The 26,192-nt window shown below is 52.2% G+C and overlaps 2 protein-coding genes across 8 annotated transcripts in view; both read left to right on the plus strand.

Annotated features, from left to right (window-relative positions):
• The first annotated feature begins 190 nt into the window (after positions 1–190).
• Positions 191–16,147, plus strand: MED1 (mediator complex subunit 1). Of its 2 annotated transcripts, XM_054000091.1 has the most exons (17): positions 191–336; positions 1,684–1,790; positions 2,503–2,581; positions 3,178–3,232; positions 3,749–3,881; positions 4,601–4,629; positions 4,983–5,054; positions 5,241–5,315; positions 5,691–5,764; positions 5,995–6,084; positions 7,075–7,186; positions 7,422–7,546; positions 7,741–7,859; positions 8,604–8,805; positions 8,993–9,088; positions 9,190–9,295; positions 10,337–16,147. In XM_054000091.1, the coding sequence occupies exons 1-17, from the start codon at positions 309–311 to the stop codon at positions 13,581–13,583; spliced, it is 4,749 nt and encodes a 1,582-aa protein (XP_053856066.1). In that variant the 5' UTR covers positions 191–308; the 3' UTR covers positions 13,584–16,147. The 2 variants fall into 2 exon arrangements, with proteins under 2 accessions (XP_053856066.1, XP_053856067.1); XM_054000092.1 differs by lacking the exons at positions 191–336; positions 1,684–1,790; positions 2,503–2,581; positions 3,178–3,232; positions 3,749–3,881 and adding an exon at positions 3,911–4,462.
• Positions 16,148–16,468: 321 nt separating this feature from the next.
• The window catches only part of FBXL20 (F-box and leucine rich repeat protein 20), a 36,969-nt gene continuing 27,245 nt past the window's right edge, over positions 16,469–26,192 (plus strand). For 3 of the 6 annotated variants that reach the window (XR_008440743.1, XM_054000098.1, XM_054000100.1), the window contains exon 1: positions 16,955–17,056. Coding sequence is in view for 3 of the 6 variants with exons in the window: in XM_054000098.1 (XP_053856073.1) it covers positions 17,015–17,056 (42 nt within the window). In the remaining 3 variants the exon portion in view is untranslated. Of the gene's footprint in view, positions 16,505–16,861; positions 16,880–16,954; positions 17,057–20,459; positions 20,537–26,192 lie in introns of those variants that run through there. The other 3 variants (XM_054000099.1, XM_054000102.1, XM_054000101.1) reach the window with 3 other exon arrangements.

A 26,192-nucleotide genomic window follows, 5' to 3' on the forward strand; every position in this document is an offset into this window, starting at 1 on the left:
CCGGCGGGTCGCTGTCGAGCCCGCCCCGGCGCACCGCCGGCTAACGGGCGGCTAATGCTCCGTTAGGGCTGCACAGCGGCCGCCGCCGCGCTTCCAGCGAGCTGAGGGGGCGGGGCGTGCTGGCTGCCGAGCCGCGCCCGCCCCTGCGGGCCCGGCGGAGTCTCGCGAGAGCGCGGGAGCGCGGCCGCGGGCGCAGCGATGGCGGCGGCCGCCGCCGTGTGAGGGCGAGGGCGGCCCGGCCGCCGCCCCCGCTCCCCGCCCCTCTCCGGTCCCTCTCCCTCTCTCGATCCCGGCCCCGGACCTGCAATATGAAGGCAGCGCCGGGCAGCGCCGAGGGTGAGTGCGGCGCGAGGGACGCGGGGGTTCCCGCCGGCCCCGTGAGGGAACGAGGGCGGCCCTGCGGATCCGAGGCTCCGGGTCCGGGCAGCCCCGGGCTGGGAAGGTGAAACGGGCGAGGGTCACAAAGGTGGTTTGAGGTCTGGGGCGTCTCTGCGATGAGGAGGGAGCGCGGAGCCGGGCCTGGTTACTCTGGAGAAGAGGAGGGTGGGAGGGGATCCCGTCCGTCCGTCCGTCCGTCCGTCCGGATATCGCCAGGGGCTGTCAGAGCGGCTGCCAGGCTCTGTTCAGCGCTGCTCGGCGACAGGACGAGGAGCAATGGCCAGAAACTGAAACACAACAAGTTCCACCTCGGCACGAGGAAGAGCTTCTTTCCAGGAGGGCGTAAGAGCACTGGAACAGCTGCCCAGGGAGGGTGTGGGGTCTCTGGAGAAGTTCCACACCCACCTGGGCACTTTCCAGGTGACCCTGCCTGGTCAGGGGATGGGGCTGGGTGATCTGCAGAGATCACTCATCCACTGCTTCATCCCCTCCCAGCACATGGAGCAGCACTGAGGGGCCACCAGCCCTCAGCTTTGAGCTAATTGTGGAGTCATGGAATGTCCTGAGCTGGAAGGGACCCACAGGACCATCAAAGTCCAGCTCCCATCCCTGCACAGGCACCCCAAAAATCCCACCCTGTCCCTGAGAGCGTTGTCCAAACGTTCCTGGAGCTCTGGCAGCCTTGGGGCTGTGCCCATGCCCTGGGCAGCTGTTCCAGTGCCTGAGCACCCTCTGGGGGAAGAACCTTTCCCAAAATCCAGCCTGAACCTCCCAGGCACAGCTCCAGCCGCTTCCCCATGTCCTACTCTGAGGCAGGGACGTGTCTGAGCACAGAATTTGTGACAGCTGGCAATTGGAATGACTTGGCTGAGGTTTTTGATGATGGAAGGTGTTGAGGACCTTTCAAGAAGTTGGGAGAGAGACCAGAGGGGGAATCCAGGAGACAAAACCCACCTCACTGCTTTAACCTCACACCCTCAGTTTCCTGCCCCAGCTCTAAGGCCCTGGGGATCCTGTCCTGACAGAACTGAACCTGCTGAGGCCACATCGCTCAGGGATGGTGCAGAACAGGAGCTGGGCATTTTCCAGACAGGCATTCCATAGGATTTTCGTGGTCCTTTCGTTTTAACAGCCTGGGATATTCCATAACACTTACCTCACCTCAGGGTCTGGGGTTAAGCCAGCAGTAAGCAAATTCTTTGAAGTCATCTTCAGCTTAAAGGTGGAAAGTTTTGTATTGCTCAACTGATTTGTAAAACTTCCCATTTTGGCTCGTTGTGTTTCCTGAACGTTCCTGTGTGACAGAGGCAGAGAAGCTGAACAAGATGAGCTCCCTCCTGGAGAGGCTCCACGCCAAGTACAGCCAGAACCGGCCCTGGACAGAAACCATGAAGCTGGTCCGTCAGGTCATGGTGAGCATTGCTGGGCTCTGCGCAGCAGCTGCCTGCAGCTCCTCTGGTGCTGGCTTTGTGGGGCGTTCTTAGACCTCCTCCAGGTGTTTTTGTTGTGTCCAGGGCTTTACTCTCTCCTGAGGGGTGCAGGGGATGTCCAAACCCTCCCTGCCTGATGTGCCTTTCCCTCCCCTAATTACAGACTAGTGCTCAGTGCCAGGGAAAGGATCAAACTTGTATTTTCTGCTACTTACCCTTCCAGGATATTGTTTTGTGGAGCAGTTTGTTCAGTGACACTGAACACTCAGCCCTGGCTTAGTCAAAAATGGGTTTAAAATATTGGTGTGGGTGGGGGAAGGAGGAGCAGGAGGCAGGGGAGAGCTACAGCAAAGCCTTCTGCCCATACTCAGGTGTTAAAAGTTTGCCCAGCTCTTTATTTTTCTGTCTCCTCATCTAAAACTCTTGGCTTAGACCTGTAAAAAGTTGCTACATTCTGTTCTTCCAGCTGGGCAAGTTGCTAAAACGAAAATAACTCAATTCCAGGCCTGCCTTTGTAATGTGCTTGCAAACAGATACTGTTCACCTAGAGGAATCAAGATGTTGTAATTTGGGGATGAAATCTAATCTGCTTTTAATTATCTAAATAAACCTCGCTTGGCTACTCAAAACTTGCCATAATTCCCTCCTACAGAGGGACAAGGGAAAATGATATTTTTTCTTCTGTCTGCCCAAGGAAAAACGTGTGGTGCTGAACTCAGGGGGACACCAGCACCTGGTGAGCTGCTTGGAGACACTGCAGAAGGCCCTGAAAGGTTGGTGTGTTCTCTGTGTGCTGTCCACAGGGTGGAAAATCCTATGGAAATGCTCCATAAAAACCACACAGGGTGTTGCTGCTGCGTTTCACAGTGTTCCTGGTGCTCAGGGGTTCATCAGCACACTGAGCTCAGTGCCAGGCAGGACAGTCAGGAGTGGCTGTGCTGCTTTTATTGGGAAAATCCTCTTTTTATCCAGAGCAGCTGTGGCTGCCCCTGGATCCCTGGAAGTGTCCAAGGCCAGGTTGAACAGAGCTTGGAGCAGTCTGGGATAGGAGAAGGTGTCCTGCTCGTAGCAGGGGTGGGACTGGATGGGCTTTAAGGTCCCTCCCAACCCAAACCATTCCATGATTCTGTGAGTGCACATTCCTTGATTTTACTTGCAGAAGAAATTCCATTCTCCCCTTACAGTTTGGGAATATTTGGGTTTTTCTGTGCAGACCCTCGTGTCTGTATTTGGGGACAGGTCCTGTGTAGTTGCACATGGGACAGTGGGAGGGAGTAACCAGCTGAGATTTGGTTTACTGCTGGTGCCTCATTCCTTAGGGAATGTCAGCTCATTCCCCTGAAGTTTGGTTTTTGTTCCCTCCATCCAGTGTCATCTCTGCCTGCCATGACTGATCGCTTGGAGTCCATCGCCAGGCAGAGCGGGTGCGTCTCCTCCTCTGACTCATGGCAAAGCCTTCTGCTGGTGCCTGCCCACGCCAGAACCTTGTGGTGCTTGGACTGGGGGGCTTTGTGTGCTTGGATTTTGGGGGTTTTATGTGCTTGGGTTTTGGGGTTTTGTGTGCTTGGATTGGGGGGCTTTGTGTGCTTGGATTGGGGGTTTTATGTGCTTGGGTTTTGGGGTTTTGTGTGCTTGGATTGGGGGGCTTTGTGTGCTTGGATTTGGGGGGCTTTGTGTGCTTGGATTGGGGGGCTTTGTGTGCTTGGATTTTGGGGTTTTGTGTGCTTGGATTGTGGGATTTTGTGTACTTGGATTGGGGAGTTTGGTGTGCTTGGATTGGGGGGGTGTGGGTGGGTTTTGTGGGGGTTTTCTGTGGGTTTTGTGTACTTGGATTGGGGGGTTTTGTGGGGGTTTTCTGTGGGTTTTGTGTGCTTGGATTGTGGGGTTTTGTGGGGGTTTTCTGTGCATCTCACAGATTTTTGTTCTGTTTCCTCTGGCAGCCTCGGGTCCCACCTGAGTGCGAATGGCACCGAGTGCTACATCACCTCAGACATGTTTTATGTGGAAGTGCAGCTGGACCCTACAGGGCTGCTCTGTGATGTCAAGGTGGCTCACCATGGAGAAAACCCCGTGGTGTGTATTCCTGGGAAAGAGGAACCCTTGTGCTTTAGGGATTCCTGTTTATCTCCCTTTATTTTGAGCAGAGGAAATGGGTTTTATTTAACATTCCCTTAGACCCAGAGTTACACCCTTGCTGCTCCTTCTACTGGGAATTTAAATCTTCCATGGAGTAGTTTGCTCCTGTGGGATTTTCTAACCTATGGATGCACAACTTGCAAAATCATTTGGGGAAGTTACCTCAATTTTTCTGAGAATTTTATGGAAGTTATCGCTGTGTTTCCAAGGAAAGGAAAGGGAAAATATTCTTACAAAGCTCAGATCTGGGAATGGAAAGTTAAAAATTGTGGAATGGTGGGAGAAAATGGTTTTACTGCCCTTCTGCACGTGGAGGAGAGTTTGAGCTTGGTGTTTGATTGGCCTCTCCTCAAAACAGCTCATCTTTAATATCCCTATGTAAGCTCATAGATTTTCAACCTAAATCTCACAGTTTGAGAAGTTTATTTCAAATTAATAATTCAAGAGGAAATGTTATTACCTGGACTTGTCCCAGCAGGGCTTGAGGAGCAGAAGTAGAACCACAGCAAGGCATAGTTGTGAGCATTGTGTGGCTTCCCAGGAAAAGCTGATGCTTGAGAATTTCCCTGCCCTGGTATTTCCCAGCTGCAGAGCTGCACCAAGCCTGGAGTGGCTGCATTCCACACTGACATCCTTGTGTTTTCTTTCCTTTTCAGAGCTGTCCAGAGCTGGTGCAACATCTGAGGTGAGTGAGAGGGGTGGGTTGTTGTGTTTTCTCACAGGTTTCTCTTTGCTGTAATGATCTGATGCTATTTGATGTCTGGAAACACAAAATTCTTCACAACTGCTCCTTCCCCACCAAGTGTCTTCACTTCTCCAGGGGATTTTCTGGCTTTGGCTCAGATCTTGTGATTCTGGCTGCTGTGCAAGGTATCTTCAAAGCTCACAGCACATTAAAGCTGGATCATTTAAAGAACACATTTTCATGTAGAAAAAGTATTTTTTTTAAGTGGCTCAGAATCTTTATTAATGTCACTTTTTAAAATGAGACCTGTTACCAATTTGAATATTTGATAACTTCTCCCTTTTTCCTTTCAGAGAGAAAAATTTTGATGAGTTTTCAAAGCATCTGAGGGGACTTGTGAACCTGTATAAGCTGCCAGGGGACAAGTAAGTCCAGGATATATTTATATCCACATATATAAAATGAAATAACAAGTCTAGAATGTATTAATTTATACCCACACATATAAAATGAAAAAAAAAACCCCTCTAAGCTTGTAGGTTTGCACTGCACAGTTCCTTTCAAGTTTTCTTATATTGTTTTACTGGTTTTTTTTTTTTTTTTTCCCTAAGCAAACTTAAAACTAAAATGTACTTGGCTCTGCAGTCCTTGGAGTTGGATCTCCAAAAGATGGCTGGGATGTATTGGTAAGTTTTGTGGTGTCTGTGTGGTTTTTTAAATATCTATAAATGCTTAGAGCTCTGGGAAATTCCTTTTTAACTACAGGATTCAGTTGGAAGAGACTCTAAAAGGCAAAATAAAAAGTTTGTAGCCAGGTGGATTCAGTGGTGATGTGGTTTAAATTGAGAAAGCTCTGGCCTTGTTTCACTGCTGTAGATTCAGTGATAAACCAGCCATCCTGTAGAGGGTAATGCAGCTTTTGTTTTGCCTGTACAGCGTGAAGTTTTGGATCAATCCCTCCCCAGAAATGTGAATTTTGAGTTGAAATCAGTCTCAGCACATAAATTTTGGCTTCAGGTGTGGCTGTGGCTTGTTTCAGACTGTGATTGCCTCTCTTGCAGGCAAGCCACCAACGCAAACCCCCTGGACAAAATCCTCCATGGCAGTGTTGGCTATCTCACCCCCAGGAGTGGAGGTACCTGTGATTCACTCTTAAAAAAAGGAACTAATTGTAATTAATTCAAAATAATTTTTTTAAAAATTATTTGTTCCTGGCCTCAAGTATGGGTCATAGTTTCACATTAAGTGATGGAAAATAATAAAGTAAAAGAGGGACAAAGTCTTTGGGTGTTTGTGTGGCTTTGTGGGGTGGGGATGATCAAGATGACTTCTCAGGATGCCTCATCAGGAGTTTCTCTGCCCCAGGTCTCCTGATGAACCTCAAATATTACGTCTCCCCCTATGATTTATTTGAGGATGGCACTGGAGCCCCCATGGTTTTGCACGAGAACAACGGTAGGTCAGCTGTGGAACTGCTGGGGGCTGCTGCTGCTTGGAGGAGGGAAGGAAGCAGAATTCCAGCCCAGCCTCTGCTGTCACCTCACCCTGTCCAGCAGGACAATCACAGGCTGTCCTGTGGGTTTAATGAGCCCAGCTGTAAGCACTGGCCCCAGGTGACCACTGCCCTTTGGACCTTGTGGCTGTGCTGGAGTTGGGGCTGGGCTCCTGTGGGGTATTGGGGTTTGCAGGCAGAGCCTTTTTCCTTGCAGTGAATCTCATTTTAACATGGGATTTGTTTTGTTACCTGAATAAAAACATAGAACCCCAGAATGGTTTGGGTTGGAGGGACCTTAAAGCTCATCCACTTCCAATCCCCTGCCATGGGCAGGGACACGTTCCACTGTCCCAGGTTCCTCAGAGCCCCATCCAGCCTTGTGCCTCTCCCATCATACTGGAAGATTGTTTTTATGCATGGACATCTGGCTCTTGTTACAATGCCAAAACCAAGCTCCAGTTGTCAGGAAAAAAAGAGAGGGAAATTATCCAAAATCATAATTTGTTTTGCTTTGCAAAGAGCAAACTACAAACTCGCAAATGCGTTTGGAAAATATTTTGAGAATGTTGCAATTGGTCCACCTGGCAAGAGGGAAATGGAGCTTTGGGTAGAACAGTCAGTTTGGCTGCTGTCCATTTGGTCCTGAAGGTGAACAGTGAACTCTGTGCCTTGTGGGGAAAGCCAGAGTAATATTTTATGGAATCACAGAATATTTTGTGTTGGAAGAAACCCTAAGGCTCATCCAGTTCCATGGGCAGGGACACCTTCCAGTATCCCAGGTTGCTCCAAGCCCCATCCAGCACAGCCTTGAACACTTCCAGGGATGGAGAGTATATTTAATTCATATTTAATTCATATTTAAATCATATTTAATCCACAAAACTGGCCGCTGGTGGGTTTTTCCCCCATCAGCTCATGTCCTTGTTGGGTTCTCTTGCTTCCCCCTGCAGTTCCTCGCTCGCTGGGTATGAACGTGTCGGTGACAGTCGAGGGAACCATGGCAATGCACAAACTTCCAATTGCTCCCCTGATCATGGGCTCCCATCCTGTGGACAGCAAAGGGTAAGGGCAGGACACGAGGCCAGCACTCAGCTGGGGGATTGTCACAGCTTTAGAAGAACTCCACATGTGCTGCCTTTGGGCCGAGAAACGCCTGTTTCAGGGCTGGCAGGTGCTTCTGAGGAGTGCCTTCATTTTTAAGGTGTAACAAGGTGTATTTGAGCAAACAGAAATGTTATGTCAGGTGACAGCAGAAGCCCTGCAGCTCACAGGACTTTTTCTCCCCTCATCCTTCCAGAACTCCGTCTTTCTCCTCGATCACCAGTGCCAACAGCGTGGACTTGCCCGCTTGTTTCTTCCTGAAATTCCCACATCCCATTCCAGTGTCTCGAGCTTTCATCCAGAAGCTGCAGAGCTGCACAGGTGGGTTGCAGACCTGTCAGACACATCTCTGGGGTTTTATTAATGTTCCCTCGTTTCTATCAGTAAATGCTGCTGATTTTTGACATGGGGAGTTGTTTGGGGTTTTGTGCTGTTCTCAGTGAAACCTGGACAGGTTTTCCGCCATCTCTCCCTGGCTTCAGGTGCCATCATTCCACGCTGTCTTGTCCCCTCAGGTATCCCACTGTTCGACACACCAGCCACGTTTGTGCCCCTGTATGAGCTGATCACACAGTTTGAGCTGTCCAAGGAGGCCGATCCCCTGCCCCTGAACCACAACATGCGCTTCTACGCCGTAAGTGTGCGCCCCCAGCCAGCCTGGGACACCTCCACAGCAGCATTTCAGGGGCTTCAGCTGTTTCAGGTGTCTTCCAAGTGGGATAAACAAAATGGGTTCTGTATTTATTCACAGACAAAACTTGCTCTTCAAGCATTAGGATTCGTGTACAGGGTCCTGGCACAGGTGCCCAGAGAAGCTGTGGCTGCCCCATCCCTGGCAGTGTCCAGTGCCAGGTTGGACAGGGTTTGGGGCAATCTGGGATAGTGGGAAGTGTCCCAGTCTGTGGCACTGGATGGGATTTAAGGTCCCCCCAACCCAAACCATTCCATGATTCTGTGATCACCATGGTACTCAAGAAAATTAGGTATTGAAAGATGCTTTGCTGTTGGAATGCAGCTGCAGGGAGGAGAGCAGAGGGGGTGAGCCTTCCCAGGATCTATCCCTTCCTTTTGTCCAGTGATGTGTGGCTGAGTGAATTGCAGCATTTTGGGAGAAATCCTTACATTTGTGCATGAGTGTTAACTCCAGAGGATTCTCTCCCCAGAAGGGATGCCATCCAGTGTGAAACTGTTTTAGTGGGAACAGTGGGCAGTTGGGCAGTATTACTTCTGAGGAACTAAAATGTTTTCCTTATTCAGAGTGGAAGGAAAACATCCTCATTGCTTGTCCCTGTCAGCCAGAAAGGTGACATGGTGTCAGTGGCCTCTGAGCTCTGCTGGATGTCCATTATCCCCTTCTAAAGCAGGGATTGTTTGTCAGGCTCTTCCAGGACAGCAGCACTGTTACTTCCTGAACAAAGATGCTCCTCTCCCGGATGGACGAAGCCTCCAGGGAACTCTGATCAGCAAAATTGCTTTCCAGCACCCCGGCCGGGTGCCCCTCATCCTCAACTTGATCCGGCACCAGGTGGCCTACAACACCCTCATCGGCAGCTGTGTCAAGAGGACAGTCCTGAAGGAAGGTGGGTGCCACCTCCAGGGGAATGTGAGGTGGGAATGATGAACTCCCTCTTATGAGCGAGTTCTCCTCATAAGAAATGAGGCCTCTGCAGCTTCCTTTGTTTTTTTTTTTTTCCCATCTGTGTGGAGGTTTTGAAGCTTTGGTTCATCTCCACTGTTCCCTGAGTTAAAAGTTCCTGTGTCTTTCAGATTCTCCTGGGATCCTGCAGTTTGAAGTTTGTCCTCTCTCTGACTCCTGTTTCAGTGTATCCTTCCAGCACCCTGTGAACGACTCCCTGGTGTGTGGTAAGTGGCCTCGGGGGCAGCAGGAGCAGCATTTCTGGGAAGGCTGGCAGGGTTTCCTTGCCCTGTGTGCAGGATTTTGATCTCTCCCTGCTCTCTTGCAGTGGTGATGGACGTGCAGGACTCCAGCCATGTGAACTGTAAGCTCTACAAAGGGCTGTCTGATGCCCTCATCTGTACAGATGATTTCATTGCCAAGGTTGTTCAAAGGTAAGCTGGGATTTTTGTCCCACCTTGTGCTTCCAATCACACAGATGATCTCTGCTCCATCTCGTGTTTATCCAGCAGTTCTGGAGCTGTTCCATGGTTGTTTGGAGGAGAGAAGAGCTCGGAGCCATGCTGAAAATTCACTGCCAGATGTTGAGCTGTAGCTACTTATTTTTGAGTTTGTTTATACAGGGCTTTTATCAGCTCAGTCACATTCACAGGGCACAACACTCCCGTCACCTTTTGAGTGGAAACAACTGGTTTTGCTTTCAGCACATTATTGACTTGTTATCCCTGAGGAGAATGTAGTGTTAACACTGATTTTTGAGCTCAAAAAGCTGCTCCTGCCCATGGCAGAGGGCTGGAACTGGATGGGCTTTAAGCTCTTCCACCCCAAGCCATAGTGGGATTTTTATAAGGTTGTAGAAAATCAGGTTTACCAAACTTAGATAAAGGTGTTTTCTGCCAGAATTGGAGTAACAACCCAGATTCCTTCATGAAGACAGGACAAGGGAATGGCTTTAAACTGAAACAGTAGCTCTAGGTGGGATATTGGGAAGGAGTTGTTCCCTGTGAGGGTGGGCAGGCCTTGGCACAGGTGCCCAGAGCAGCTGTGGCTGCCCCTGGATCCCTGGCAGTGCCCAAGGCCAGGCTGGACAGGGCTTGGAGCACCTGGGACAGTGGGAGGTGTCCCTGCCATGGCAGAGAGTGGCACTGGATGGGCTTTAAGGCCCCTTCCAAACCAAAGCATTCCATGATTCTATGATTGCATCTTGTGCTTTTTTAACTACCAGATAATGATCTGTCAGTTATTAGAGATAATCGATCCATTCTCCCTCTGTGCAGGTGTCTCGTGGCTGGATAGGGGTGGTGGGAGAAGTGTGAATTCAAGCAGAGCAGCAGGACATAAAACCTGGACCTGCTGCTCTCCTGTGCAAACCCCTGAGTGCTCGTTTTATACCTGCTGGAGGTGTAAAACCTCCCCAGTGACCTTTGCTGAGGGAAAACCTGAGCCCCACGCTGACCCAGTGCTGTGTCTTGCAGGTGCATGTCCATCCCTGTCACCATGAGAGCCATCCGTAGGAAAGCAGAAACCATCCAAGCTGACACGCCAGCCCTGTCCCTCATTGCAGAGACTGTTGAAGACATGGTGAAGAAAAACCTGCCCCCAGCCAGCAGCCCAGGGTATGGCATGACCACAGGCAGCAACCCAATGAGTGGGACCACCACCCCGACCAACACTTTTCCTGGGGGGCCCATCACTACTCTGTTTAACATGAGCATAAGCATGAAAGAGAGGCATGACTCGGTGGGCCATGGGGAGGACTTCAGCAAAGTGTCTCAGAACCCTATTCTCACTAGTTTGTTGCAGATCACAGGGAATGTGGGGTCTACCATTGGCTCAAGTCCAACCCCCCCCCACCACACACCACCACCAGTATCCTCACCAGCCAGCAACACCAAGAACCACCCCATGCTCATGAACCTTCTTAAGGAGAATCCCCCTCAGGATTTCTCCACTCTGTATGGGAGCAGCCCTCTGGAAAGGCAGAACTCTTCCTCTGGCTCCCCCAGAATGGAAATGGGCCCTGGGGGGAATAAACAAAAGAAAAAAAAATCCCGCATGCCAGCCGACAAGCCCAAGCACCAGACTGAGGATGATTTCCAGAGGGAGCTCTTTTCCATGGATGTTGACTCCCAGAACCCCATTTTTGATGTCAACATGACTGCAGACACCCTGGACACCCCTCATATTACTCCAGCACCCAGCCAGTGCAGCACTCCTCCTACCACCTACCCCCAGGCGCTCCCCCACGCCCAGCCCAGTATCCAGAGGATGGTTCGCCTGTCCAGCTCGGACAGCATCGGGGCCGATGTCACCGACATCCTCTCGGATATAGCAGAGGAGGCTTCCAAGCTGCCCACCAGTACCGAGGACTGCCCACCCATTGGGACTCCAGTCAGAGACTCTTCTAGTTCAGGACATTCACAAAGTGCCCTCTTTGACCCCGATGTTTTTCAGACCAACAGTAGTGAGAACCCCTACACAGACCCCGCAGACCTGATCGCGGACGCCGCTGTGAGCCCCAACAGCGACTCCTCCAACCATTTTTTTCCAGACGGGGTAGATTTCAACCCTGACTTGCTGAACAGTCAGAGCCAGAGTGGTTTTGGGGAGGAATACTTTGATGAGAGCAGTCAGAGCGGAGACACTGATGATTTCAAGGGCTATGCCCCCCAGGCTCTAACTAATTTGGGGGTGCAAGTCTTGGGGGCTGATGGGGGGGAAAATAAATTTAAGGGGAGCACTCCGTCCGATACGGTGGATTTTAGTATTATTGCAGCTGCCAGCAAAGCACTGGGGTCCTCTGACATCATGGAGCACCACAGTGGAGGTCAGAGCCCTTTGCTGAACACGGGGGATTTAGGAAAAGAGAAGTCTCAGAAACGGGTAAAGGAAGGCAATGGGTCTGGAAGTGCCATGGCAGGTGCTGGGATAGATGGGAAGCCAGGGAAGCGCAGCCGGACGCCATCCAGTGATGGCAAAAGCAAAGAGAAACTTCCAAAGCGGAAGAAGCAGGAGACGGATGGGAAATCTCCGTCCCACAGTTCATCCAACAGGCCCTTCACGCCACCAGCAAGCACAGGTGGGTCCAAATCTCCGGGGAGTTCGGGCAGATCCCAGACTCCTCCCGGGGTAGCTACTCCTCCTATTCCAAAAATAACCATTCAGATCCCAAAAGGAACAGTGACTGTTGGCAAACCGTCTTCACACGGCCAGTACACGAGTAGTGGTTCTGTCACCTCCTCCAGCAGCAAAAGCCATCATAGCCATTCTTCCTCCTCCTCCTCTTCTTCCTCCTCTTCAACCTCAGGCAAAATTAAAAGCAAATCAGAAGGGTCTTCTGGCTCAAAGATGAGCAGCAGCCTCTACTCCAGCCAAGGCGGCTCCGGGTCGGGTCAGTCCAAGGGCTTGGCCCAGTCGGTGGGAAAGCCGGGATCCTCCCCCATCACCAAGCACGGCCTCAGCACCGGCTCTGGCAGCACCAAGATGAAACCTCAAGGAAAGCCATCGTCCCTCATGAACCCTTCCATGAGCAAACCAAACATCTCCCCGTCCCACTCGAGACCCTCAGGGGGTTCTGACAAACTCGCCTCTCCCATGAAACCTGTCCCGGGTACTCCCCCGTCGTCTAAAGCGAAGTCACCCATCAGTTCAGGTTCTGGTGGGTCCCACATGTCTGGGACTGGATCGAGCTCGAGCATGAAATCGTCTTCAGGAATGGGATCCTCCGGGTCTATGTCACAGAAACCGCCTCCCTCGTCCAATTCCTCCACGGCATCTTCATCTTCCTTTTCATCCAGTGGGTCTTCCATGTCTTCATCCCAGAACCAGCATGGAAGCTCCAAAGGCAAGTCCCCGAGCAGAAACAAGAAGCCATCGCTGACCGCGGTCATAGACAAGCTGAAGCACGGGGTGGTCACGAGCGGGCCTGGCGGAGACGACCCCATGGATGGACAGATGGGGCCGAGTTCCAATTCCTCAAGCCATACAATGTCCTCCAAACACAACATGTCTGGAGGGGAGTTCCAGGGAAAGCGTGAGAAGAGCGACAAGGAGAAATCGAAGGTCTCTGTTTCTGGAGGATCCGTTGACTCTTCCAAGAAGAACTCGGATTCCAAAAATGTTGGAAGCACTGGAGTGGCCAAAATTATCATCAGCAAACACGATGGTGGTTCCCCCAGCATTAAAGCCAAAGTAACTCTGCAGAAACCCGGGGAAGGGGGCGGGGACGGCCTGAGGCCTCAGATGGCTTCTTCCAAAAGCTACGGATCGCCCCTGATCAGCGGCTCCACCCCCAAACACGAGCGCTGCTCCCCCAGCCACAGCAAATCCCCGGCCTACACCCCCCAGAACATCGACAGCGAGAGCGAGTCGGGCTCCTCCATCGCCGAGAAATCCTACCAGAACAGCCCCAGCTCCGACGATGGCATCCGGCCCCTGCCCGAGTACAGCGCCGAGAAGCACAAGAAGCACAAAAAGGAGAAGAAAAAAGTGAAAGACAAAGACCGGGACAGAGAGCGGGACCGGGATAAGGACAGGGACAAGAAGAAATCCCACGGCATGAAGCCCGAGAGCTGGTCCAAGTCTCCGATCTCGGCGGATCAGTCTCTGTCCATGGCGAGCAACGCGATCCTCTCGGCCGAGCGGCCGTCCCGCGCCAGCCCCGAGTTCCTGATCGGGGAGGAAGATGATGATCTCATGGATGTTGCTCTAATTGGCAATTAATTCTCCCAGATGAGCTGTCTGCAGGTCCTGGAGGGAAGGAAGGAAGGATTCATCTCAAACCTGCCACACGGATCTTCACGGGGTGTGTTTGGAGAGGGGGAAAAAATAAGTATTTCCGAGGTATTTCCAAGATTTTCAGACCACCAAGGTCTGTGCAGGAGGATGTGAGTGCCAGCAGCTAGGTCCCTTCCCTGCCTGTGGCCTTCATCCTGTGGGCACTTCCATTCTTCCTGAATTTATGAGTATTATCATCCCTGTCGGAGTTAACGGGGATGAAGCCGAGTGTGGGAAAGTGGGAGCAGCTCCCAGATGGGGCAAACAGACATAGGCTGGTCTGGGAGATCCCAGTCCCTCTGCCCTCTTCCCATTCAGGATAAGCTCCTTTTGGATGTAGGAAGTTTTAAAGTAATTATTTTAGGAAGTGTTTTAAAGCTGGGTTTTAATTCTTTGGAAGAAGGAAAACCACGAGGTTTTTAATTTATTTTATTCCCACGGCATTCCTTCATTCAGTGCCCAGCTTAGCACGGTGCCTCTGGCACGAGCTGGGCACTGTTTCCTCATGGAAATCAGGATTTTATCCCGGGTCACAGCTCTGAGGGATTGCTGCTGCCTTGGGTTTGCCTACCCATGTGTTTTAGCTATTTATTCACCTCCATGTGGGAGCACCCTCGTGCTCCTTGTTTTCCCTCAGCGGGAATTGGGTAGAGCCCGTGGGTTTGGGTGGCTCTGCAGCCTTGGTGACATTCCAGCAGGGTGAAATTCCAGCAAATCTCAATGGAAAGGGGACTCCTGCCTGCACCAACAAGCTTCCCTGGAATCTCCTCGTGCTGCTGAGCTGGGAATTGTGGTCACAATTGTGCCCTGGGAAGGACTGTCCAGCTAAGGGAGCTGTGTCCTGCTTGGAAAACAGTCCCAGAGTGGCTCAGCTGGGCTCAGGGTTGCAGCACAAGTGTTGATTTCCTTAAAAGATGGATTTTCCCCTTTTGGCTGGAATTAGGAGCATGACTCAGGCATCCTCTCCGGGCTGATCTTGTGGTCCCTGAAAGGAAAAGAGACTCAGGAGAGTGTTTTATTTTTAAAAGCAGTTTCATCTGATTCACTGAAGAGGAATGTGGGAAACCAGGAGTTCTGCAAACACGTCTCCTGTGGAATTATGTACTGAGCAGGATCCTGCTCCCCCTGGATTTTGCTGTCGGTGCTGGAGGCCAGGATTTCCCCGTGGGAATGAGGTTGTGCTTCACCTTTGGGGATGCAGCGTGAAAAGGTGTCAAGGATTTGAGTTTTTCTTTTAAACCACTGAAACTTCCCATGCTGGGCTGACCCCAGGGATACCCCAGGAAAGCTGTTTGGTTTCCAGCTTTTTTGGAAAGTGTTTTTAGTAGGTTGGCAACTATCCTGTTAATTGTAGGGATTTGTCACCCCTTCCTCCTGCCTCCAGTCTAATTCCAGGGCTCCCGCAGAGCGTGGGAGCCTGAATGTCTCCCAAACTTCCTCCAGCTCTGGAGAACTTTCCCTCCTGACATTTTCCAGTATTTATCCCTTGCTCCTGGTGTCTTGCACGCCACAACCTCCCCCTCAGCAGAGCTTGAAATGATAATAAAATGGGAACTAAATCCAAGCAGGCACTGGAGCAAACGCTGATACCTGGCGCAGCGTTGGAATCGTGGGACTGTGGGTGCTGCAGAGAGGAAGTCAGGAATGCAATCCCAGAGGAATTCAGCTGGACACCCTGCCCCAGTGGCTCCGTTGGGAATGGCTCAGCCTCTGGAGGGCTGCCTGCCCCCATCTGCTTTTATTTAATCCGTTTTTTGGACAAAATCCCTTTGATCTGTTGCGAGTCGTGCGAGGGCACAACCAGCCTTCCAAAAGAAGCACTTTCAAGTGGAATCCAGGCTGGGAATCCCCCAGGATGGCTCCCTGGACTCGTCCTTAGCCAGAGCTGTGTTTTCCTGCTGTGCAGCACGCTAAAAGTTGGAAGGGAAAGCAGCAACATTGACACAAAAACCTGTTTTACAGGAACAGGCCGCACTCGTTTCCTCTCCCCTCACCCAGACCAAAGCTCAGTATCCAAAATTCCCCCTGTGGAGGGTGGGAACAGAGGGAACAACGTCTCCTCCGGCCCAAATTTAAAGCATTTCACCTCATTTTGGTGCCCTGTCCCCTTCCAATGACGTCAGTCCTGGGAGAGCTGAGGTGTGTGACCACGCAGAGGCTTTGGGGTGTCAGTGCTCGGGCTCTGAGAAATGGTTTATTTTTGGAATACTTTTGCTTATATTCTCAATAATTTTACATCTTTCAGTATTCAGAAAGATAAAGTGAAAAGTAAATATAAGCCAAACCTTTTAATCTCAGGTGGTGAAGTGAACACGGAGATTAAAAGAAACCGGTTCTTTCCTCGATTATCATGATGTACATAAATCCCTGGCTGGAAAATCGCTGGAATTGTAAATATCCCAGCTGCCGCGGCAGATTTTTTGGGCGGAAAGTGGAATTTCAACTTTTTTTTTTGGAAATATCGCAGAGAACATGTTTATTTACACGCAAATAAACCCCTTTGGTACAAAGCGGCCTCGGCTCTGTGCTGGCGGGAGGGTCGCGGGGGCATCCCCGCCATGCTTGATTTTCCCGCGAGAATGACATCACCGTGACGTCACCCCTGCGCCGGGCGCTGATTGGTTGAACTCCCTGCTCCCGGAAGAGAGCGGAGGGGCGGGGGACGCCCCCCCCCCCCCCCTCCCGGGACCCCCGATCCCCGCAGCCCCCCGGACACCGGGGGGAGGATCCTGCGGCCCCCGCAGCCGCGGGGCGGCGGGGGGGGGGGTCCCGCACCCCCGGCACCGGGGGCAGCGCCCCTCGCTCCGCACCGGGGGAGGGGGCGGGAGGACCCCCACGGCGGCGCGATGGGGGCGGCGGCCTGCGGGGTAGGTGGGGAGGGGGGCGGGGGGGAGCTTGGGTCGTGCGTGTCCCCCTTCCCTTCCCCCGGTTCCTCTCCCTCCCCATCCCTTCTCCCTCCCAGGGAGAACCCGCATCCTCAAGGCAGCCCCGGCCCTGCGGTCCCCCCGGGGCAGTCCCGCTCCCGGAGCCTCTCCCCTCTTTTCTCCGCGGGGGCACTCCCGGTTCCCTCCTCGCTCCACCCAAACCCCTCATTCCCCACCCCGCTGCTCCCCCTCTCCCTTTCCCTCTCCCTTTCCCTCTCCCCTCCCTCCCCTCCCTCTCCCCGGTCCCGCTCCCCCCCTCCCCTCCCGGCGGCGGCGGCGGCGGCGGCGCCGTCCAATGAGCGCGCGCGTTGCTGGCAGGTGCGGAGTGTTTTTGTTTTGGGTAGAAGTTGAGGCCGGAGCGGACGCGGCGGCGGCGCCGGGCGGAGGCCGCGCTCCGGCAGCCCCGCACCCCCCGGGCCCCGCGCCCCCCGCCGCCCCCGCGCCGGCCCCGCCATGCGCAGGGAGATGAACGGGGTCACTAAGAGCCGCTTTGAGGTGAGGCCCCGGCCGGTCCCGCGGAGGGGGAGGCCCGGCCCGGCCCGGCCCGGCTGAGGAGGCGCAGAGGGGGGGCCCGGGCCGCGGTGTGTGCGACCACCCCCCATCCCCCGAGGGCTCCGAGATCCCGCCCCGGGCAGCGCGGCCCTGGGGCAAAGCGAGGGGGGCAGCGGGGGGGTCTGTTTGAATGGGGCTGGCATGGGGGTGCAGATCGGGGGGGGCTCCCGGGCTGTGGCCCCCCCCCCCGGGTTTGGGGGGGTTTGGTGTGACACTTGTCCCCTCCACCCCCCGTTTTCGGGAGGGGATGTTCTGTCGGTCGATGTGAACTCCCCCCGGGGTGGGGGGGGGGTCTGTGAATGGGGCTGGGGGTCGGGGGTGACTGTGGGGACGCCGAGAGGCTCCGGGCTGTGACCCCCGGGTTTGGGGGGGGGGCTGGTGTAAAACTTCTCCCCGCCCCGTTTTTGGGGGTGCCGTGGGGGGCTCCGTGTGAATGAGGCTGGGGAGGGTCTGTGGGTATGGTGGGGAGGGGGCTCAGGCCTGGACCCCCGGATTTGGGGGGCGTTGGTGTGAAACCTCTTTCCCCTCCATCCCTTTTGGGGAGGGGGTTCCCCCGTCTGCTCCAAACTCGGGGGGGGAGCCCCTGCTCTGAGTGGGGCTGGCGAGGATCGGGGGCTGCGTGTTTGGGGGGGTGCCGGTGTGAAACTTCTCCCCCGGCCCATTTTGGGGGTGCCCCCGTCTGTTACAAACTCCCGGGGGGGTTTTGGGGGGGCCAGAGCTGCTGCCAACGTGTTGCTGCGGGTGCGAGCGCTGGCAGCCAAGTTGATGATGGAGCAGGAGATGTGGGGAATTGCGCCTGGAAAACACCACAGCCTTTGGGGAGCGGGGCTGGGGGGGCTTGGGGAGGGGGGAAAGGAACCCCCAGCGCCGCTTCTTTATTTTGGGGCAGTAGCCGGGGGGGGGGGGGGAATATTTTGCTTACGGGGAGGTGGGGGATGGAGAGGACGGAAGGAGAGGAGGGTAAACAATGAGATCTATTCAAAGGACGGGGCACAAAGCGGAGTGTGGAGCCAGGGCCATTCCAGCCGCATTGTTGTCCCAGCTGTCTTCCCGTGGGAGGAGGAGGAGGGGGTAGGGAGGAAGGGCAGCGGCGGGATTTACTTCCCATCGCTGCGAGAGGCTGTGGAGGATGGAAATCCCTGCTCGCTGCTTCTCCGGACTGCCCGGCCCGTGTGGGGGACAAAACAGAGCCTGGAGCGGTAAAGACGTGGCTGTTGGAGAGGGGTGGGATGGCGATGCGGGGAAAATTCTGGTTAATGCTAAACTGGAGAGGCTCTGGTTCCCAGCTCCGTGTGGGATTCCTCAGCCCCGGAGTTGAGAAAGGTGCAGGAAATGCTGCTGGTCCCATACTGCACGTGGGATTGTTTTCTTCCTCCATCAGATCCGTGTGAGGGCTGCAGCAGTGTGAGTTTGGGGTGGGCTCGGGTGTTTTGAGTGTTGTAATATTCCTGTTTCTGTAGCACCCGGTGCTAAAAGCACTGGGCTCACCCTGGGAGCTCCAGAGAGGAGCCTGCACGTGAGCCCTGCCTTATCCAGGGCTTTTGTATTTACTGTTCTGGGCTCTTCTTGCCTGCACAGATTTTTTTTTTTTATTTTTTTTTTTTACCCCCTGAGAGCTTTTTTAATTATTATTTTGCACTGCTGCAGAGTGGCTGGATACAGAGCAAAGAGCAGAAGCAGGTTGGTGACAGATTTTGGGGGGAAATGTCTCGTAGGGCTTCAGCATCCTTTGCTTCCTCGGCCTTTGTCTCTCAGTGCTGGAGTTCATTCCAGTTTTGGGAGGGTTTTCATCAGGGTTGCACCAGGACACGATGAACCCAATTCATTGGGGAAAAAGAGTGGGGAAGAGCTTTGTTTGGCCTGTTTTGGGTGGGGTTTTTTTTTCTTTGCTGGAATGTTATTTTCCTCTCATAGTAAAAAACAGACAAGTTGGAAAACGAGCAAAATGCTCGAGGAGCCTTTGAGGCCTAAAATTAATTTTTAAAACCTATATTTATACAGGAAGAGTTGGTGTGTTACAGAAATTCTTGTTTTGAGCTGCAAGGAGTGCCTTTAAACATCATCCTGTTTCTTGGCTGTTTTGGTTGCTGTGTTCTGTGACTGCCCCATCCCTGGAAGTGTCCAAGGCCAGGCTGGACAGGGTTTGGAGCAGCCTGGGACAGTGGGAAATGTCCCTGCCCATGGCAGGAGGTGGCACTGGATGAGTTTGAAGGTCCTTTCCATCCCAAACCATTCCATGATTATAAATCCAAGGAATCCTTTCTTTCCCCAGCATGGATTATCTCTGACCCACTCACCTGGATAACCTGGGAAGTTTTAGAGCTGTTTTCCTTTAAATTTCTGATTTTCCAGTGAGGATGTGTAGGTCAGAAGAGCTTCCAAACTATGTATTCACACCTAGAAATAGATTTATTTTCCAGAGGGGCAGAATGGGTGGAAATTCCTCTCTGCTTCCTAGAAACCAGTTTGTAATGGTTGTGCTTTGCAAAGTGAAAGGTCTGAGAGAGTTCACATTTCATGGGACAGGGGGAAAATTGGGCAGAAATGTCTGGAGGCTGGGAGCTGCTCTTCAGAGCTGTGGAACATTGTAAGGTCGTGAAGGCAGTGGGTGTTTAGTTCCCCTCTTCCTCCTCCTCTTCCTCCTCGCCTGTGGCTACTGCCAGGGCAGCTCCCCTGGCTGAGCAGGGGGAAGTAGGGCCTTTGAGTCTGGAGTCTTATTTTGGGGTAAAAATAGCCCAATCCGGGGCTGTGAGTAATACATTGTGTCTGTCTCAGACTTGAAATAACGCGTGAGTTGTGGAGGGGGAGGCTGGGTTGGGTTTGCACTTGGTTTATTGTCTTTTGTGGAGCCACGTAAACAGATTCCTGAGCCATTGTTGTTGGGTAATTCACAAATCCAGTCGTGGGGGGGGTTCATAATAATAATTCCTTACTGTGGGAATAAAATACAGTGTGGAATATGGGCAAAGCTCCTTAAATTGGACTTGCATGTGGGTTTCTGATTCCAGGAAGAGTGGAATTCTCTTTTTCTTGGGAATGCCATGGAGCATATTCGGATTAGTCCCTTTACAGGAGGTGTGGCCACCGCAGAGAAAATCACCACTTAGTGCAGCAAAGCAAACAAAGAGGGAAAACATTACCCAGATTGACTCCTAATTCTCTGTGGTGTTGGTTTAATGTGGAACGTGCCCCAGCAGATCCCAATCCATGCTTATATTTGGGGTTTCTCTGCTTCCTGCCTGATGAAGAGCAGCCAAATAACAGCAGAGAGGAGAGGAGGCATCTCCTGGTGCTTCTGAGTGACTCCTGATGCTCTGGGAGGACTCATTTGCCAGGACCCAGGTTCTCTTGTCCATATTCCTGTGCCCTAGGATGTCATCTGGAGCTGTCCTGGATTTCCCTCAGCCACATTGTCAGGATTAGGTAATTCCAGTTCTTTTTATTTTTTTTTTCCTCCCCTGACTGAGCCATCAGTGCAGTCTCCTCTACATCCTCAAAAACACCAGCACACAAAAAGCTCCATCCTTTCCAGCTTCCTCTGGGAGTCTCCAAACCCTCCAGTGAGCAGGAGCTGCTCCTGGCTGTCAGGTGTGTGTGTCCATGGGGCACTTTGTCCTGTTAGAAATGAAATTTTGGCAACTCCAGGGGTGTCTCTGAGGAATGAGAGTCTGTGGTGAGCCTTGTGAGCTCCTCCAGCCTGAGAAATGCATCGATCCATGGCATTTCTGTGCTGGATTCAGGGCCCTCAGTGGGAGGCAACAGGAATCCTGACCCTTCTGAACCTCTCTAGTTCCCAGGTCTTGTGAGAGAGACGTGAAATGAGCTAAATGGGAAACTTCAAATGCTCCAAAATCGAGTTGCCTTCTAATAATTAATCCTGTCTGTGTTCAGAAATGGAATAATCTCACTGACCCTAATCCCATTTTGGGATCTGCTGCATTCCTGCCTCTGAAATGCTGTATTTTCAGGGGTTCTGGCTTTAGGGCTGATCCTTTTGAGGTTGTCCCTGCTCCCTTCCCTGGGCTGCTCCTTGTGCTCCTGGCTGGGGCTTTGCTGTTCCAAGGAATGGAGGTTGTGCAAACAGAGGGACACAAACAGGGCAGGGAGCACTTTGCTCTGACTCTCCTTGCAAAGACTGATGTAACACCATGGAATTTGATTTTATAGGGGAAGAGAAACTGTTGGTGACATAAGCCTGGAACACCTGCAACAGTTTTTTTTTTTGTTTGTTTGTTTGGTTTTTTTTTTTTTTTTTTTTTGGATGGTATCTAACAATGTGGCTCATAGATAATGAGAAAAACTGTAAAAAATAAAGATTTTGGGAGAGGGGAGTCCCAGCTGATGGATTTTCCATATTCCTGTTCATTCCTCCACCCTCGTTTATTTTTAATTTCAGTGTCATGCCACATCACACGTAACACTTTTTAAACCAGCGCTTCATTTGGGCAGGTGAATAATAATAAACTGTTAATTTCTTTTGGTTCAAAGTGGTTGTTGAAACGATGAGATAGGAAGAGATGTAAACCACAAGTTGTGTTTCACACCCCCACTGTGCTGCTGCTGTGGCTTGAGTAGAGGGAAGAGGGATTTAGGGAGATTTGGAAGCAAAAATCGGTTGTGCAAAAAGGGGTTTGGCCCAGGGGGACTGGGGAGGGTCCACCAGGAAAATGGCTTTTGGCCTCAGCCTGTGTGACCTGAGAGACAGCGCTGGGGTCCCAAATTTTTATTGGTTTTTTTGCCCCAAATAGGATTCATTCTTCCTTTGCCCTCTGGCAGGAGTTGTGGGAATGGGTTGGGTGACAATGGGGATGTTTGCCCTGGCAAAGTGCTTTTACAGAATCCCAGCATATTTCGGGTTGGAAGGGCCTTAAAGCTCATCCAGTCCCACCCCCCACCAGGGGCACATGACTTTTTCCATGACAAGGAAAAAGGGGAGGGTTTTAAACTGAAAGAGGAGAGATTTGGATATTGGGAAGAAATTCCTCCCTGGGGGGGTGGTGAGACCCTGGCACAGATTCCCAGAGCAGCTGTGGCTGCCCTGGATCCCTGGCAGTGTCCCAGGCCAGGTTGGCCAGGGCTTGGAGCAGCCTGGGATAGGGGAAGGTGTCCCTGCCATGGCAGGGCTGGCACTGGATGGGCTTTGAGCTTCCCCCAATCCAAACCATTCCATGATTTCATGTCTGACTCCAGTGAGGGATTTCCTGGCTGGTTCTGGGGGTGAACAGCTCAGGGATCCTCGGGGTGCTTTCACTGGAAGCTGTTGCTTGGGGCAGCTCCTACAAGGGACATTTTGGGGTGCCCGGGTGGCCTCGGGGACAGGGGCAGTGCCCGTCCGGCGTCGCCGCCTGCGCGGCAGGAAAGGGACTCGGAGCTGGCACCCAGGGGCACATCCCAATTCCTTTGGACACCGTCATTAATTGCGGCCTGGGACACGGCACTAATTACTGTTTTCGCTGCCTGCCTGGCTCGGAGCTTCCTTTGAGTCACACCGTTGGGAAAGTCAGCCCTGGGAGGGTTTCATCCTCCCTGATCCGGGGTGAAACCTGCATCTGCGGGGTCCTGGGGAGGAGCCAGCCCCCCCTTAGTGGGGTTTGGGCATCCCTGCCTGATCCCACACTTCTCCTTTGGGACAAACTCCCCCCCGTGCCCTTCACACCTCAGCTCAGGTGGATTTTTTTTATTTAAGTCGCCATCATTTGACTTTATTTCCCAATATTTATGCCAGTGATCCCAGCATCTTCTTACATAATAGCTGGATACAAACCCTGCAGTGAAAAAACACCTTATTACCAATAATAATAATAGTAATAAGGATAATATTACCAGTAATAATAACAGAATTGCAGGTGCTGGGGAGGGGCAGAACTATAATTTATCAAAGCAGCTTATTTGCATTATGATGAGCCTCAGAGAGCTGGGTAAGCCTTGGGTTTAGGCTGAAAATACTGAATCATGTCTCAGTTTTTGGGTTTGATTTTTTTTTTTTAATCCATTCTAAGTGTATTTGTAGTAAATTGTTGCCCTGCTAAAATGAGCTTCTAAAAAGATAAAAATAAATAGTGGTAGTGGGTGTCCTGGGAAAGTCAGGAAGTCTTTGTCTTATTTATACTCTTCCTTTTTGTGTCTGGATGTTGTTCTCATGGGCAGGGCTCTATATTTCAAACCTTGGCGGGTGTGTGTGAGAAGACAGCAGCGTTTCCCATCGGGAATCTGTGCTGGGTCACCCCAGGTGTCACCTGTGGGGAGCTGAGGTCCCTGCTGGGGCTGGAGCTGCCCTGGCAGCAGGAATGGGGCTGGAGCAGCCCTGGCAGCAGGAATGGGGCTGGAGCTGCCCTGGCAGCAGGAATGGGGCTGGTGCTGCCCTGGCAGCAGGAATGGGGCTGGTGCAGCCCTGGCAGCAGGAATGGGGCTGGTGCAGCCCTGGCAGCAGGAATGGGGCTGGAGCAGCCCTGGCAGCAGGAATGGGGCTGGAGCTGCCCTGGCAGCAGGAATGGGGCTGGAGCAGCCCTGGCAGCAGGAATGGGGCTGGAGCAGCCCTGGCAGCAGGAATGGGGCTGGAGCAGCCCTGGCAGCAGGAATGGGGCTGGTGCTGCCCTGGCTGTGGCTGATGCTGGGCGAGGTGTTTTCTCATTCAGCTCCAGGTCCAACTCATGGGGAATGAGAGCTGATGAAGTGCTGGCTGCTGCCTCCCTGAGCTGGCCCCAGGCTGCTCCGGGTCCTGCCGGGGCCACCCGGGAGGAGCCGCTCGGATGCCGCCCGTGCCCGTCGGGTAACTCGGGGCTGGAACTGGGATTTCAGCTGGGCACAGGGAGGGTTTAGGGCTGGTTTGGGATGCTTGGTTTGGGGAGAACAGTCTGGCAGCCAGGACTTGGGGAGGAGAACAAAACAGGTGAACAAAAAGAGGCTGAATGTGCCCGTTTGGTGTCTGGCAGCAGATTCTGGAGGGGTTCCCTTTCAGTGGGATACAGACACGTGGCAGCTGAAATGGGAGTTGTGTTTCACACCCCCACTGTGCTGCTGCTGTGGCTTGAGTAGAGGGAAGAGGGATCTGGGGAGATTTGGAAGCAAAAATCGGTTGTGCAAAAGGGGTTTGGCCCAGGGGGACTGGGGAGGGTCCACCAGGAAAATGGCTTTTGGCCTCAGCCTGTGTGACCTGAGAGACAGCGCTGGTGTCCCAAATTTTTATTGTTTTTTTTTGCCCCAAATAGGATTCACTTCTTCCTTCTGCCTCTGGCAGGAGTTGTGTGAATGGGTTGGATGGCAATGTTGGCCCTAGCAAAGTGCTTTTACAGAATCCCAGCATATTTTGGGTTGGGGTTTTGGTATCTCACCTGTGCCTGTGGAGTTCCATCCACCACTGAGGGATTTCCCTCCAGGGCACTTCCTGCACAGAGGGATGTGCAGCAGGAAGAGCTTCATCCTGGGCTCCATTGCTGTGGGGTTTGGCTGAGGTCTGGATCATTGCTGGTTCAAAAAAGGCTCTTTATTTAATGTGTCCCAAATTCAGGGCTCAGGTAGCTCCTCCATCCCAGCAGGAATTTAAACTTTCCCAACCACGCGGCGATGTGACAGTGCCCATCCAGCCCCCTGCCTCTCCAGCTATTTTTAGGAATATTAAGCCTGTAATAAGCCTTTTTGGCCGGGGTCTATTTCTGTTTGTCCTGCTTAGTCAGGATTTTGCCTGAGCAGAGCTCTGGTTGGGAGCCAGAGGGGCGAGCGTGGCCGGGGCAGGAGGGCAGCACCCACGTTCTGTCCCTCCTGACCCTGACAGAGCATCCCAGCGGCCACACCAGAGCCTGGGACAGCCTGGCCTCATCCAGCAGCCAGCCATTTCCTTGGAGACTTAATGCAGATTAAACTGGATGGGGTTTTAAATAAAATTCCCTGTGTAACTACAGGCTGGAGGGAAAATTCCCTCGGTCGGAGCTGCTTGTGGATGTAAACAGCTTCATTCTTTGGATGGCGTCCTCTGAGGAGCCCTTGGATTTCTCTGTCACTTCACTGTGACTTATCTCTGCAGTGTAATATTTTCTTTGCCTCCAGGAAGGCTCAGCCTGCTCCAGCTGCTGCTCCCTGAAATCTTGTCCTGAGAAGGGAACTGATGTCTCTCATGTCATTTGAGCCTTTTCACAGCAGTGGAATTTTTTCCCCAAATGAGCAGAACTCGAGGCAAGGTGTCAGTACATATTGACCATGTTTGTAAGAAGTTATTTCAAAGCTTCACTGAGCTTTTCCAAAGGAAATGCTGAGTGAATTCCACATTTTTCTTGTTGTTTTGTGGTTCGTGCTCAGCTGTTTTCACTAGATTGGAGTTGTGGGTGAGGTTTGCTGTGACTCTTGTCTTGTGTCAGTGACTGTACTGGGATTGTTCATCTCCATGTGGACCATGACAGATAAAATTGGTACAAATTCTACCAGAAATCCTGGAATTTGGGCTGGGAGCCAGCAGCCTTACAGCTGGAGAAACCTCCCAGTGCATCTCAGAGTCAGGGTTTAAACTCTGAACAAATTCACAGAGAGCTTTCAGAACAGAAAAGGCTTTTGGAGCTCGTAAGGTTCATCTCCAAAGTGTCTTGATACAGACTGGGTGGGCTGTAAACTCCAAAATATTCAAGCTATGGATGTAATCCTTCATTTCTGCCACCAGTGGTTGATTCTCCAACTTTCCCAACCTAAAACTCATTTCCAGAGCGCATTATTTGTTCTCTAATAATTCACAATTGCAGCCTGCTTTCTGGCTTGGTTTGAATTGCTTAATTTCCTGTGGTTATGTGCAGTTGTGGAGGGTCTGGTCACCATTTCCTCATGGATCAGGGCTCACAGAACCCTGGAATATCCTGAGTTAGAGGGGGCCCACGAGGGCAATGAGCTCCAGGCCTCACAGCAGCTGCACTTTCATCCTCAGCACACCATTACCCACAACTTTGTCATCTCACACAGTTTCTGTCCCACAAACAAACAAGTTGGAGCGGTTTAAAATCAAAACATTTACTAATATTTCATAGATTATACATTTAAATTCTGCGTTGTTTCTTTGGCATGAGCTTTGCTTAGCACAGAGACATGCAGCACTTTATTG

Source organism: Vidua macroura, chromosome 27 (assembly GCF_024509145.1).
Source record: "Vidua macroura isolate BioBank_ID:100142 chromosome 27, ASM2450914v1, whole genome shotgun sequence".
Taxonomy (NCBI): domain Eukaryota; kingdom Metazoa; phylum Chordata; class Aves; order Passeriformes; family Viduidae; genus Vidua; species Vidua macroura.